General features: G+C 41.4%; 1 protein-coding gene across 2 annotated transcripts in view; it reads right to left on the minus strand.

Moving 5' to 3' along the window:
* The window catches only part of LOC137240999 (apolipoprotein D-like), a 93,059-nt gene extending 79,395 nt beyond the window's left edge, over nucleotides 1-13,664 (minus strand). Inside the window, exons 1-6 of one of the 2 annotated variants that reach the window (XM_067768108.1) lie at nucleotides 13,536-13,664; nucleotides 12,866-12,977; nucleotides 12,420-12,550; nucleotides 12,184-12,266; nucleotides 8,467-8,562; nucleotides 8,015-8,314 (exon numbers count right to left, since the gene is read on the minus strand). In XM_067768108.1, the coding sequence (XP_067624209.1) occupies nucleotides 8,184-8,314; nucleotides 8,467-8,562; nucleotides 12,184-12,266; nucleotides 12,420-12,550; nucleotides 12,866-12,977; nucleotides 13,536-13,558 (576 nt within the window). In that variant the 5' untranslated portion in view covers nucleotides 13,559-13,664 and the 3' untranslated portion in view covers nucleotides 8,015-8,183. Of the gene's footprint in view, nucleotides 1-8,014; nucleotides 8,315-8,466; nucleotides 8,563-12,183; nucleotides 12,267-12,419; nucleotides 12,551-12,865; nucleotides 12,978-13,535 lie in introns of those variants that run through there. The other variant, XM_067768107.1, reaches the window with a different exon arrangement.
* Nucleotides 13,665-14,436: the final 772 nt, after the last annotated feature.

The following is a 14,436-nucleotide window of genomic DNA, read 5'->3' on the forward strand; positions in this document are numbered from 1 at the left end:
TATCGGTGCTTCCGTTAGTTTTTGCTTTAAGACCTCGAAGGCTTCCTGTTGTTCGGCTCCCCACTTCCAGTGTTTGCCCTTTTTCAGCAGGGTTGTGAGTGGCTGGCTGATCGTCGCGAAGTCGGGCACGAATCGACGGTACCAAGATGCTATACCGAGATATTGACGCACCTCTTTCGCGTTCGTCGGTGGTTTCAGGTCTTTGATGGCTGCAACTTTCTCGGGGTCGGTGTGAATTCCCCTGTCGCTTACTACGTGTCCTAGGTATCGAATTTCTTTCTTGAAAAACTCGCATTTCTCCGGATTTATTCTGAGGTTGGCGCACTGTAGTCGTAGCATTACTTCTCTCAGATTACGATTGTGCTCCTCCACAGTGGATCCTATGACGATTATGTCATCGAGGTATGCGAAGGCGTGGGGTTCCATTTTGGGCCCAATAACCTAATCTAGTGCTCTTTGAAACGTTGCGGGTGCAGAGTGTAGGGCCGAAAGGCATAACGCGCCACTGGAATAATCCGCGTCCTGGTACTGTGAAAGCTGTGTAGGGCCGGCTCTTGGGCTCCAGTTGTATTTGCCAGTAGCCGTTCTTTAAGTCCAAGCTGCTGATGTACTTCGCTCGTCGGAGCTTGTCCAATATATGTTGCATTATGGGTAAGGGGTACGCTTGAGGTACGGATAGGGCGTTAAGCTGCCGATAGTCCACGCATAACCTCCACTTCCCGTTTTTCTTCTTGGCTAGTACGATTGGTGCGCTCCACTCATGCTCTCGAATTTTCGGAGTTCCTTTGCCAGAAAACCGCGCACTCGTTCCGCTTCTTCTTGTATGTCGTCGTCGTTGTTCTGCATAATGCCGTCGTGCTTGAAGTTACTACTGCTCGGTGGTGTTACACTCTGAATGGTTCCAGATGGGGCTCCAGGGGTGTCGTACCTGGCGTTACCCTTTCTCGCTCGTGTTATACTTTGATTAGTCCCCGGGGTGTCATACCTGGTGATATCCGTTCTTGATGATGTTGAATTTTGCATAGTCCCAGGGCTGTCGTACCTGGCGATATCCGTTCTGGCTGATGGTGTACTGTAAATAGTCCCAGGGCTGTCGTACCTGGCGATATTCGTTCTTGATGATATTGAACTTGGAATAGTTCCAGGGCTGTCGTACCTGGCGATATCCTTTTTGATGATATTGAACTTGGAATAGTCCCAGGGCTGTCGTACCTGGCGATATTCGTTCTCGATGATATTGAACTCTGAATAGTTTCTGGCGCGGCTCCCAGATTCGGTGTGTGCTGGGCAAGGGGTCTGGTTAGCACGAGGTGGCCTTCTCCACATGATATGGTGGCTCCCATGCTTCCTAGCGTATATAGGCCCAGTATGATGTCGTCGATCGCTCCGGGTATGACGTGTAAAACTGTGTGGAGTGACGCTTCTACGAGGCGTACCTCAGTCCTTAGGGCGTCGAAGATGGTAGTGCTAGTCCCGTCTGCCATCGTTATTTTGGTGGCCACTCCCACCATTTCTCCGCTTCCCGAGCTCACCACACGTTCTGCTAAGCTGCTCGAGACGAAACTTCTTGATGCCCCTGTGTCGATGACTGCCTCGGCTGATTCCGCGCCGAGCTTGGCTACGGCGTAGGGGCGACCATGCTCTTGGTACATTGTTACTGCCGTTTCAGCGCTGGGTCCCTTGGGTATCGTTACTGCCGTTTCGGCGCTAGGTTCCTTGGGCTCACGGCGCCTTCTTCTTCGTGGAGCCCTCTGTCGTTTCCCTGACGTCGGCGGCAGCATTCGATGGTTCGTATATCGTTGCGGCCACATTCCCAGCAAAAAATTTTCTGTGGGTTTCGGCACCTATTGGTGTCATGTCCTCTTTCGCCGCATCTCCTGCATACGCCGTTGGGGTCGTATCTCTGATTGCCTGGAGGCGTGCGGTTCGTTAGGTTCGGTGGTGGTGGTGGTTGTGTTGCAGGTTTTGATGGTGACACCCGGGTTGTGTCACTGGCGGTGTGTCGCGCAACTTCGCGGTGATGTCCGCCTGATGATCTTCGATAGTCCTCGCGTATGTTCTCGTATTCATCGGCAAGTGTCAGGAGCTCTGCGAGATTAGTGAAGTCCCTCCGACGGATGTAAAGTTGGTAATCGGGGTGGCTGTTACGGAAGATCCGTTCCAGCCGCTGTTCGCTGGTGTACCCTGCGTGTCTCATTAAGCTCTGTATTCCTAGTACGTAGTCTTTATACCTCTCCTTGTTGTGCTGCGTTCGTTGGCGTATGTCGTCGTCGAGCCGCTCGAAGTACCTGGCTGGTAGGAAGAAACTTAAAAAAATCCTTTTTGAAGCTTGTCCACTCTCCCCAGTGCGCATTGTTATTGCGGTACCATTGTAGCGCGGCGCCCCCTAGTAGCTCGGGCATGGTTTTTGGCAGTAGGTCCACGTTTAGTGCGTATACTTCGGCTAACTCCTCTAACCGTTCGATGAACGCTAACGGGTCCCGTCCCCCTTCATACTTTGCGGACCACTTTCTTACCTGTTCGATGATGGGCGCGAACACCACGGTCGGTGCTTGAGTTACCTGGCATGTATAGTTCATGGCTGGTGCCGTCATTCCCGCTGGTAAGTACGGTTGCGTGGGTTGATATGTGCCGGTTGATGGTGCCGTAATTTTTGATGGTACGTGCTGTTGTGTGGGTACTGTACTCCTGGGAGGTGCCTGAGATGTACCGTTGGGTGGTACCGCTTTTACTGATGGTAAGTACTGTTGAGTGGGTACTGTATTCCTCGGAGGAAACGCGAATTGAGTTTGTTCTACTGTTGTAACGGCGACCTTCGGTGTGTCTCCTCCGTTCGACGGAGTCGGTGTCTTAACCTCATTTACGTCGCTCATGTGCGTAGTTTCCTTGTAGGTGGCTTGTAGGGATAAAAATTTTTCGTGGATTTCCGAGTCCGTATTTGCGTTTGAGGCCAGTGCTGCTATGCGCTTTCGGATCTCCCGGGTGGTGCCTGTGTGCTCAATACCCAATTCCTGTGCGATGGATATCAGCTGCTCCTTTGAAATGTTGTCTAACCACGTGGTATCAATCTGATCGGCCATCTTACGGTTAGGTTTCTAGTCAGGAATGTTCCTTCTGACGTTGTACGATTTGCAGGGTCCCTGCTCGGGCGCCAATTGTAACGAAGCTTTTTCGTGCCCCGTTGCTTCTTTGATATTTGCTGGGGTATACTCGCCGTGCGCAGGGTTCGTTTACAATAAATTTGTATTAACGGGGCACCTTGCAAATCGATTTAATATAAAAAACTTCACTATCTTTATTGGTTCTAAATTCTATAATATAAAATAAAACGTGTTTGTATACTTCATTTTCAATTTCACTTGGATTATCTTGCGGTATCTCTGATTGCGGTGGCGGGCCTTAGCGGTCCGGCTGTATTCCGTTAGCTGGGTCCCGTTAGTATGTGGCGTTGGTGCCTTGACGCGCCTTATGACGGCGTCTTTCTCTGCTGCGGTGCTCTGTCGCGCCTTACGTCGGCGTCAACTTGTATTGCTGAGGCGATGCTCTGTCGCCGTGTTCCGTTAGACGGATCCCGTTAGTATGTGGCGTCGGTGCCTTGACGCGCCTTACGTCGGCGTCTCTCTCTGCTGCGGTGCTCTGTCGCGCCTTACGTCGGCGTCTACTTGTATTGCTGAGGCGATGCTCTGTCGCCGTGTTCCGTTAGACGGATCCCGTTAGTATGTGGCGTTGGTGCCTTGACGCGCCTTACGTCGGCGTTTACTTGTATTACTCTGCTGCGCCTTGCGTCGGCGTCTATTTGTATTGCTGGTTGCTGGGTGATTCTCTGCCACGCCTTGCGTCGGCGTCTACTCGTATTTGCTGGGCGATAATCTGTCGCGCCCTACGTCGGCGCTTACTTGTATTACTCTGTCGGTGTACCTCTGCTGCGCTCTGCCGCCACGCTTGGCGCTGGCTTACCCTGGCTGCGCTATGCGTCGCCGCGACCTCTGTCGGCGTACCTCTGCTGCCGCGGTTCGCGCTGGCTTACCCTGGTTACGTTGTGCGTCGGCGGACCTCTGCTGTGCTTTGCTGCCGCGCTCTGCGCTGGTTTACGTGCGTTGCCGCTCTGTTGCGGCCTCTGCCGGCGTACTTCTACCGACGGAGGTGAGCGGGTGTCACTTGTCGCGGTTGCGCGTTACTGTGGCGGGGCCTTTGGTCTCTGGGGGTGATGCGTAGAGAAGGTCAACCGCAATCACCATTCCACGACTCGCTCTTATGAAGTGGATTCCTATTGCATAGAGAAGGTCAACTGCAATAGGGATATACTTCGCTAGTAGCTCTGGTCACGACCACAGCTCCGTGCTGACTGACTGCTGGTTTACGTGCGTTGCCGCTCTGTTGCGGCCTCTGCCGGCGTACTTTTACTGACGGAGGTGAGCGGGTGTCACCTGTCGCGGTTGCGCGTTACTGTGGCGGGGATTTTGGTCTCTGGGGGTGATGCGTAGAGAAGGTCAACCGCAATCACCATTCCACGACTCGCTCCTATGAAGTGGATTCCTATTTCATAGAGAAGGTCAACTGCAATAGGGATATACTTCGCTAGTAGCTCTGGTCACGAGCACAGCTCCGTGCTGACTGACTGCTGTGCTGCTGTGTCGCTCCTTTTATGGCTGTTGTGTTTGGTGTTGCTAGCTCAAATGGTTGCGTTGCCATGGTCACCGTGTTGCTGTTGAATGTTGCGACCGCTCGTTGTGTTGCTGAGACTGGTTGGTTGATCGTGTTGCTAGAGCCTTTTGTGGCCACTTGTTGTGTTAATGTCGTGTCAAATATGTTGTGGGGTCGTTTTGTGTGGGCCAAATTAATGAGGATTTATTTGGTCCTCACAATATATGAAATATAATGAATAAAATTAATTTGAGCTATTTTATCAATTTTCAAGCAATTTTTCAACCCGACTAGGACTAGTATATTAACTGATGCTGATGCAAATATCGACTAGTATGTCAATTGGTATGATATTGATGGGTATGCTGACTATTATGGTATCTGGTACGATGTTGGTGTATAGGTATAATGACTATTTTGTCAATTGGTATGATGCTGATACAGAGACTGGCAATCGTGGGACAGCGCCGTGTTAAAAATTCCAGTTGATAATATGGAAAAATTGGCTCATGTCATACGTTCTCTGTCGCTGAATAAGTTTTCGCTCGTATTTTAAGCAGTAAACATCTTACATGCCAACCTAATAAAACCGCACTGCGTTTTTTTAGCGCACGCAAACAACCGGCGCTTTTTGCCCTAATCCCAATAAGCATGCGTTGCGACAATGTAAAGCATGTGTGCAAACGTTAAATCTAAATGTCACGCAGAATAAAAATTGGAAATCGGTTTAGGTATTCACGCAGCAAATTCAATTTGGGTTGCTCTCATACAAGTTGTATGTGCATGAGACATTTTTGACAGAAAATGACTTGCGTGCGATTATATCATGGCGGAACGATACAAGGTGGCAGCATGGTGACATACCTACAAACATAAATAAAAGTTCCATGTACTTTGTTTTTGTAAATTCGATGGACCAATGTCAAAATCGTACTGCGCCGGAAGTTGATGTATAAAATCAAATAAAAAAGTTTATAATCAGCTGTCCCGTGCTGCCACCTTGTATCGTTCCGCCATGGTTTATATTAGCTTGGCATGTTATGCTCAAATTTGTCTTCATCATTCTCTTTTTCCACGCATACTCAAAACAACAGAAAATTTTGCAATTGTATTAGAAGCTCTGCTCGCGCTATGCAACTCTGATCTATGTTGGTTCACAGCGAAACTTTTGGCGATGCGTATAGCGCTGTTATGTAGCTTCCAGGGACGTTGCTTAAAAATGTATCGCAAGTTGCAAATTTCGTAAATGTATTCTTATTATCTCGATCCAAATACCTACCACAAATTATTCTCCTTTTGTTACATTGCCTCTGAGCTCTGAGCTATGACTGGGTTATAAAGTTCGCAGTACAATGAGTAGTAGTAGATCTTGAGAAAAGCAACAATATTTAATACCTAAAAAATTATTTTCAGTATATTTTAAATTAACCACCATTAAACTCCGAAAATATGCAGATTCTAAAAGCCAATACAAAACAGAATTAGAAAAAAAGTGATGTCGTTGCATAGTTTTCCAGCATAAATTATTTGGATACTTTATCGTGCACTCATTACCCTGAATAAAAACGTTGTTTTGAAAAGCAACAGCATTCTACTTTTTAAGAGTGTTCAAAATGGCGGTGTTTAAGCGAGAAACTGCTGATAACCATCACCATCTTCTATTACACTATGATCCAAACCTAATTTCCCTCTTGAGCATGAGAGCTCTGACTGTGAAAATGATATAGAGTGCACTATAAGCTCGCAGTTTGCCTACAGCGCCCTAGATATACATATCCTGCATTCAAAACAGGGCAGAGTGCTTTGAAATAAAAGTAGATTCAGACGAGATTGAAATTCAGACACACAGCTGATCTATTAGAGAGTGCTTATGTAGTAACTAAAAACTGACGAGTGTAGGCACCTTCTTACAGCAATAAGAATGCCACCAGCCTTCCTCTAACTGCAAAATGCAGATTTTTATTTTGGTCGCAATCGCGGTCCTATCCTTAAGATCTACGCTTACTAGGCGTTTGGCATAGCTGGGGAAATCGAGCAATTGGATGAGTGGAAAAGTGATATTAAAGCAACCACGTTTGTAAAAATTGTTAAAGGAATGTCGCAACGGTTTTGTGAAGGATACGACGCTTCCTCAGTAACCTCTATCATATTGTAGTCAAATTTGAGGAACTCTAAAGGTCGGAAAACTTGTTCATGCTATTAAATTGAACAAAGTGAATACGACATTGAATGCATCAGCGTCCAACGTCTAGATACCGGTTTAAAATTTGGTATTTTTATTTGTTTATTTTATTTGTTATTTGAATTGTTCAAAAGCTTGAAAGTTTCAGGCAAACGTTTGAGCAGTTAAGCAACGACCGAGTTTTAAATTAGTATCGAGCTACTCGAACTGCTGCATACATAGGTATACAGAGATCTAGTATCTAGTTATATACAAATCGATGGCAATATTCCACCATTTTGTATGTATTATTTAAATATTTTCAAACATCCCAACCCGGCAAACGTTGGTCTGCCCTAACCTTGGTTTATATGCAAGATTGTAAGGAAGTTTTTATCTCTTTCTCCCCCACTCTCCTCACATTTCCCCCTTTTTTTGCGGAAATGAATGTGGGCGCGTGAGTCATATGGGCGTCCAAAGTTCTCAACAGATCTTGGACTGGACCACGCTGCCAGGCATATCATAGATATTTGATGTTTCTTTAAGAAAATTTAGGTGGGCGAGGTAAAGGGAAAAGGATTGTAAATGGGGGAGAAAGTGTGAGTGAGAATTGTAGGGAGAGTTTGAGGGTGTGTGGTAGTGAGGTTGGGTTTGGTAGTGGGAGTGAGAGTGAGAGTTGGGATCGGGATTTGCATTAGGAGCGGGATTTAGAGTTAGAATAGGGTAGGAGTATGAGTTTGAGTGGGAGTGGAAGTTGGAGTGGGAATAGAAGAGGGAATGGGAGTGGGTGTGTATGTTTGCATGTATGTATGTAAATAAATAGAAAAATTATCTTTAACATTTCAATTTTATTTCAAATAAATTATTAGCTTACATATGAGGTACTTTTACAACAAGTATTCACAGATTGTTGGCGGCCACCTTGGTGTGATGGTAGCGTGCTCCGCCTACCACACCGTATGCCCTGGGTTCATACCCCGGGCAAAGCAACATCAAAATTTTAAAAATAAGGTTTTTCAATTAGAAGAAAATTTGTCTAAGCGGGGTCGCCACTCAGCAGTGTTTGGCAAGCGCTCCGAGTGTATTTCTGCCATGAAAAGCTTTCAGTGAAAACTCATCTGCCTTGCAGATGCCGTTCGGTGTCGGTATAAAACATGTAGATCCCGTCCGGCCAATTTGTAGGGAAAATCAAGAGAAGCACGGCGCAAATTTGAAGATCAGCTCGGCCTTAGATCTCTTCGGAGGTTATCGCGCCTTACATTTATTTATTTTATTTTTATTCACAGATTGTTAGAAATAAATGCATATGTACATATATATATGTAAGTAAATAACATTGAAAAAGGAAATTTCTTTAAATTTTCGCAAACGAAGCATATCAATTACAGTTTGATTGATCAGTTATTTTGAAACCCTTCAATGATATACCCTGTGTTAGAATAGCATTCTTTGCCTTTGTTATAATATCCTCAGATGGCTTGGGAGAACGAACAAGGATCCAAAGAGCTTCTGCAAAATCGTAAAAAACAATGACTTTCGTTAAGATTTAATTTTTCTAAGAATATGTTGGTCAATTAATGTCCAGGAAACCAAGAAAGTTAGACGTGATAAGCGCCTTTTTCCATAATAACGAAAAAATTTAAATTGAAAATTTTATTTACCGGCATGTAAACCTATTAAGTCCATGCAACTCCACACGACAGAATAATTTTTGTAATCAGTAGCTAAAACCCAATATTTTCCTTCCGTTTGATAAACTAAAAGACAAAGAGAATCAGAAAAAAAAAATAACAATTAAATAAAAATGTATATATATGTGTTAAACGACTTTCATGCATAAAGTAAATTAGGCTTCCAATGCAATAGTCCCATCAGTCACTAGCTAGAATGAGTTTTTGTTTTTTTCCTTGTTAAATAAAACATACAGCTAATTTTTAAAGGTTTGTATAAAATTGAAAAGTGAAATCATCCACTTCCATAGGCGTGTGATTTTTTGGGTGGTCACTTTAAAAAAACAGTAGTAAGTTTTATATTTCGTTAGCTTCTTATCAACCGAGTGATTCAATTTCAAAACTTTTATAGTCAGGTTGGCAGTTATAACGGCTGTAGCCAGGTCGCCTAAGTAGCTAATGAAAAGCCATTTTGAAGCCACACAAATGATTTGGACTTACCGCAAGATATATCGGAAATGTACTACAACCAGCCCGGGCTGTTTTCTAAAATTAAGAATACTTCTTAAATATGTTTTAGCTGGAGTTGGGCATCCACACAGAAAATACGCTACAGTCTCTTTTGCAGTCACGTCTTTACAACTTTTGCAGTCGTCATTGTCCCGAATACCCATTTTTCCGCATGTTTGCTTAAAGCTCAATGACCGGTGCGAACTGTTATTAGTATATGGCTGTCGGCTCTAGATCTACCCAGTTGACTTCTTGTGTTCCTTTCATTTTAGTTCAGCAATGTATTTATTCCACTTTTGCTGAGGTTTGTTCACGTAAAAATTACAGATTTTTTGTCTAATGTGGGCGGGTGCGGCAGACTGCCGGTGCACCAACTTACCCAGTGCTCTGAACTATATGTAGACTGGTGAAATTATAGCTCTTGCTAAGAGCATCCCACCACACTAAAGAGCCATACGTCAGTACTGGTCTCACCACTGCCTCATACAGCCATAACACCATCGCTGGCCTGAGACCCCATTTCTTACTTAACATTGCCTTGCAAGCGTAGAAATCGATGCAGGCCTTCCGTACCTATTTCTCGCTGCACACTTTCCAGTTGATTAAAAATCGATTGTTAGTCCTAGATATTTTGTTTTACTTGATAGGGTTAATTGCTGGCCGTTTAGCCTTGGTAATGCAAAGCTGGTTGCTTTTTACTTCAACGTTAAGAGTAGTATAGTCAGTCTACTCCGACTTCAGCCTAAGGTCACATATCGTTTATGATTATGAGCTATAGCAGATGGTCGGGTTAGTGCCTTTTTCGCTTTGTTACCGGAACGTACCATATCTATATCCGGCAAAGGACCATCAACATCGATAACACTCTCCTAAACCTTCGGGGAGTGTTTTTATCGTTAATACAACAACAATAGCAATAGCAGAGGTGAGAGTACCCCATCTTTTTGTGTTTCTCTAATAAGCATATTTATTATAGATGATTATACATACACATTTCATTTTTAAAAAACTGTTCTTATTTGAATAGTTATTCCCTCCTTTAAAGGATTTTTTTCTTTTGAGTGTAATTAAAAAGAATTTACTTAAAATTGGAGTCAAAGTCGAACAAAATGTCCCATCCGTCACTATAAAAGTTTAAACTTTCCAACAAACAAGTAAGGAAGTGTAAGTTTGGGTGAAACCGAACATTACATACACATCTGTATACTTGAAGTGCTGTTGTTGTTTGTTTTGTGTGCTTAACAGTGTAGATATCTCAATATTTACTCAAGTTATCTTGTTAACGGACAGACGGACGGACGGACTGACATGGCTCAATCAATTTTTTTTTTTCGATACTAATGATTTTGATATATGGAAGTCTATATCTATCTCGATTCCTTTATACCTGTACAACCTTATCATCATCATTTCATCATTTATTAGTTATTATTTTTAATACATTAGCACATTAAGATTAAAATCTTTTATTGCGCAATACAAACATAAAACTTATGTATATGAAAATACTTATATAAAAATTAAAAATATGAGATAGACAAATCTATAAAAATGGTGTTATGCAGTTTGATCACTAAAATAGTCAAATATAAGATTTTAAATGGAATGGAGTTCCATAGCCTAACGCCGTTAACAAAGAAAAGCCTGGAAGAGGTTAAATAATTAAACTTTGGAAGAATAAAATTAGAGGAGCGTGTGCTTTTGGAAAACGTAAGCTTATCGTACAAATAACCCGGCTTTTTGTAAACTAGCAATTTAAACATAAAAATGCAATTACGCGCTTTGATAAAATTTATTAGGTCACATCCAAGGATTTAGTTTCTCAACGTAGGTAAGTGAGAAAATTTCTTTAAACCGTGTACATATCTAGTAGCGTGGTTGAAAGCAACACTGAGTTTATGAAGGGAGACAGCATCTAAATTGCTATAAACGACCTCAAAGTAGGTTATGTAAGGTACAATAAGACACAGAATAAGCTTTTTCTTTATATCAGAAGGTACGAAAATTGATGACACCCTAAGGCACCGCAATGTATTATAGATTTTACCCACAACTTGATTGACGTGGTCTTTGCAGGACAACTTAGAGTTGATTACAAAGCCTAGATTTCGTACTTTATCAACTAACTGAATTCTTGCAGATCCGATATAAAGGTGTGGGATATCAGAAAACTGGATCTTATCCTTATAGATTGGAAGAACATATGATTTTCGAGCATTAAGGCACAGAAGGTTTGACCTAGACCACTCCATAATCGAGCGTAAGTCCGCATTCAGCTTATCTGTAAGATCCTGAACCAGGCTGATATGACTTGAAATGTATAATTGCACATCATCCGCATAAGTATGCCGTCGAGCAAAAGAGCAGACATTAAAAATGTCATTTATAAAGATACTGAAAAGAAGGGGACCCAAGACAGAGCCGTGTGGTACTCCAGACCTGGTAAACCCAGCTGTAGAGAAACTATTCCCGACTTTAACCTTTTGAGTTCGGTTGCTAAGATAGCTATTTACCAGCTTAACTGCGTTTTCATCAAAACCGAAACATTTATATTGCTTATCACAGAGAAGGATATAGTTGACAGAGTCAAATGCCTTGGAGAAATCCAAAAGACACAGAAGCGTCAAGTGACCCTGGTCAAACTCCTGACGGATGTCGTCGACAACTTTCGTGACAGCAGTCAAGCAAGAGTGAGCTTCTCTAAAACCCGATTGAAATGGACTGAGGAGATTATTGATTCGCCATAAGTATCTCAGCTACCTTAGACAGGCCAGTCAGAATACTTATGGGTTTGAATTCACAGGGCTCAGAAGCCCCAGGTTTCTTTGGGAGCGAGATAACAATTGCTTCTTTCCATGCAGCAGGGAAAGTCGAAGTAGTGAAACAGTGGTTTATGAGGTGAGTGATGCAGCGTAAGATATTAGGTAGGATAAATTTAATAAATTTAAGTGGAATGCCATCAGAACCTATTGCGTTTGATTTGACACCATAAACACATTTAGCTTTAGTACAACCAACCGTTATCCAATCAAAGTTATAATACCCTGTGTACAAGTACAGCTTGGTTTAAAAAAAAAAATCGAGAACTCTTAAAACATAAAACATCTTGAGGTTTCAACCTTTATCTTGAAAGTTTGGTTGGATGGATTATCTTTAGCATTGTGAGTACGTAAACAATAAACACAAAAATATACTTACTAAAAACATCAGGATTGAATTTTACCAAAAGTTTGGCAGGAGCAACGATCGTTGCGGTGCCTTCAATAGATTCGACCTCATTTCTATGAAAGAGAAAAAATAGTTTTAAATAAACTGAATTTTATTAGACTATGTTGTGTTTTAAAAATGAACTTATTATTGATTGATGAAAACCCTGAATTAGTATATAGGTATAAAGTAAAGGTTCCTTGTAGTGCTTGGATAAGCTTTCTTACTTCCAGTTCAATTGCGTATTGACCATCGAAATCTCATCACTGCTAATGGGAGCATAAGTTGCTTTGTTGCATCGAGCACCTTCTTCGAAAAGAAAGAAATATCTTCCGTATTCCCTCCATTCACCAAAATACTGCAAATAATCCAAATGGTTATTTCGTTAGTTATTGATTATAAATGAATTATTTGTTTTAAAAGTAGCAAATAAATAACCTTTTTTTTTTAGGCTAAGCAATGAAATAATGTTATCTGGATATCGATTCTCAGGAGTTGACTATTTTTCTTGGGCGATAGACCCCACGTACACCACAGCCTACGGCAAAAATTTGAAAAATTGGTGTAAGGAGAAACGGTGGGGTTTCCAAGGATAACTCGTTAAAAAAAAAAATAATAGGATACACCCTTACTTCTATTTATATATATGTTTATGTTTAAAACTAATACTCACTTCCGTAATATTAAAATTTGGCACAGTTGTTACATTCGGACATTTACCCCATCTTAAAACTTGAGCTGCCACCGGTGTCGATGTGAAAAAAATTACAAAGGCCAGCGAGGCACTGGAATAAAATAACATAAAAATGTATAAGTAAAAAAAAACACGACAAAACATTATTTTTATAATAATTTTAGCCGATATACCTCTGACGAAATCCCAAAATACTTTAAGAAAATTTCGAACTTTTCACTTCTTTCCACTTGGATTTCTTTGAATTTCTTTGAATAAGAAGCCTTGTAGCTCATTCAGTTTTAGGCTAAACGTCTCTCAAATATCGTACTGATTTTTGACAATTTTTTTTCGGAAGAGTGTTTCAGATTTTTTATATAAAATAAAAAGTTATTTCCTACTTTGTAAAGAAGAAAATCTAAAAAAAAAAAACCTTCCGAAAAAAAGTTGTCAAAACTCAATATGAGTTTTAAGAGATCTATAGCTTGTTCTTTTTTAGACTAAAATTGATTCTGCTATAATGCTCTATAGTCAACAAAATGCAGGGGAATCCAAATGAATAGTTCGAAATTTTCGTAAAATATTTTTCAATTTTTCGAAAACATTTTTTAGCTTGGTTAGCACAGTTAGAGTTGAAGAAAGAAAGAATCACTTATTTTGCCTTACTCACATAAGAAACTTTAAGTTTTCCATTTTGGTTTGAATTTTTCTTGAATGTATACTCAATAAACAACGCGATTAAATAGCACTTTCCTTTTCAACAACGAAACTGTAAATGATATAGCTTCAAATATTTTCACGCCTTTTATATTTACCATCGACTACCCAGTACATGCCTCGGTGACCTCATACACAAAACCAAAAGCAGTGCTGCCAGAAGAAACTTTTAGTGGCAAATACATTGTTTTGTATTTATCAGGCCTGTTCTGTTTTCCGACTCGTTTTGAAAAGTAAAACGAGGCTGATTCCGAGTCGATTTCTTTTTGGTGTTCTCAATTCCGATTGAAATAAATCGTTTCGAAGTCGATTTCGAATCGTTTTCATTTCGAGTCGATAATCAAGCGACACAGCTGTTTTTATTTATTTTGGTTTTAGATAAATTAAAATTGTGCAAAAATTTGAACAAAATGCCAGCACCAATGGTTTTCGGAAATGCAGGGGCAAGAAGACGTGCAATTGTGCATAAAAATCGCAAAAATCGATCGATCGAAATTGAGAACACGTCGGTTTCCTTTCGACCAGAATCGCTTTGTTTAGCTTGGAAAATAGACCAAAACTGTTCAAATAAGGCTCAAATTTTGTTTGTTTTCTTATGTAAATATTTACCTTAAATGGAGATTTCAAGAAATGTTTGTTTTTATAAATTTAAACGAAAATCAAACAAGTGATCTCTAAAAGAAACTACTATACCTTTGAGGACGCGCCTGACATTGAATTCATAGCTGTAAAGCTCTTTTTCCCGAATTTTTTCTTATATATTTCTTGTTCCTACATACCGCCTCGGTCAGATATATATGTACGGTTATGATTGCCATAAATCAGTTATCCACAGCCTACATTCTCGTTTGCGT

The sequence above is a fragment of the Eurosta solidaginis genome, chromosome 2 (assembly GCF_040869045.1).
Source record: "Eurosta solidaginis isolate ZX-2024a chromosome 2, ASM4086904v1, whole genome shotgun sequence".
Lineage (NCBI taxonomy): Eukaryota > Metazoa > Arthropoda > Insecta > Diptera > Tephritidae > Eurosta > Eurosta solidaginis.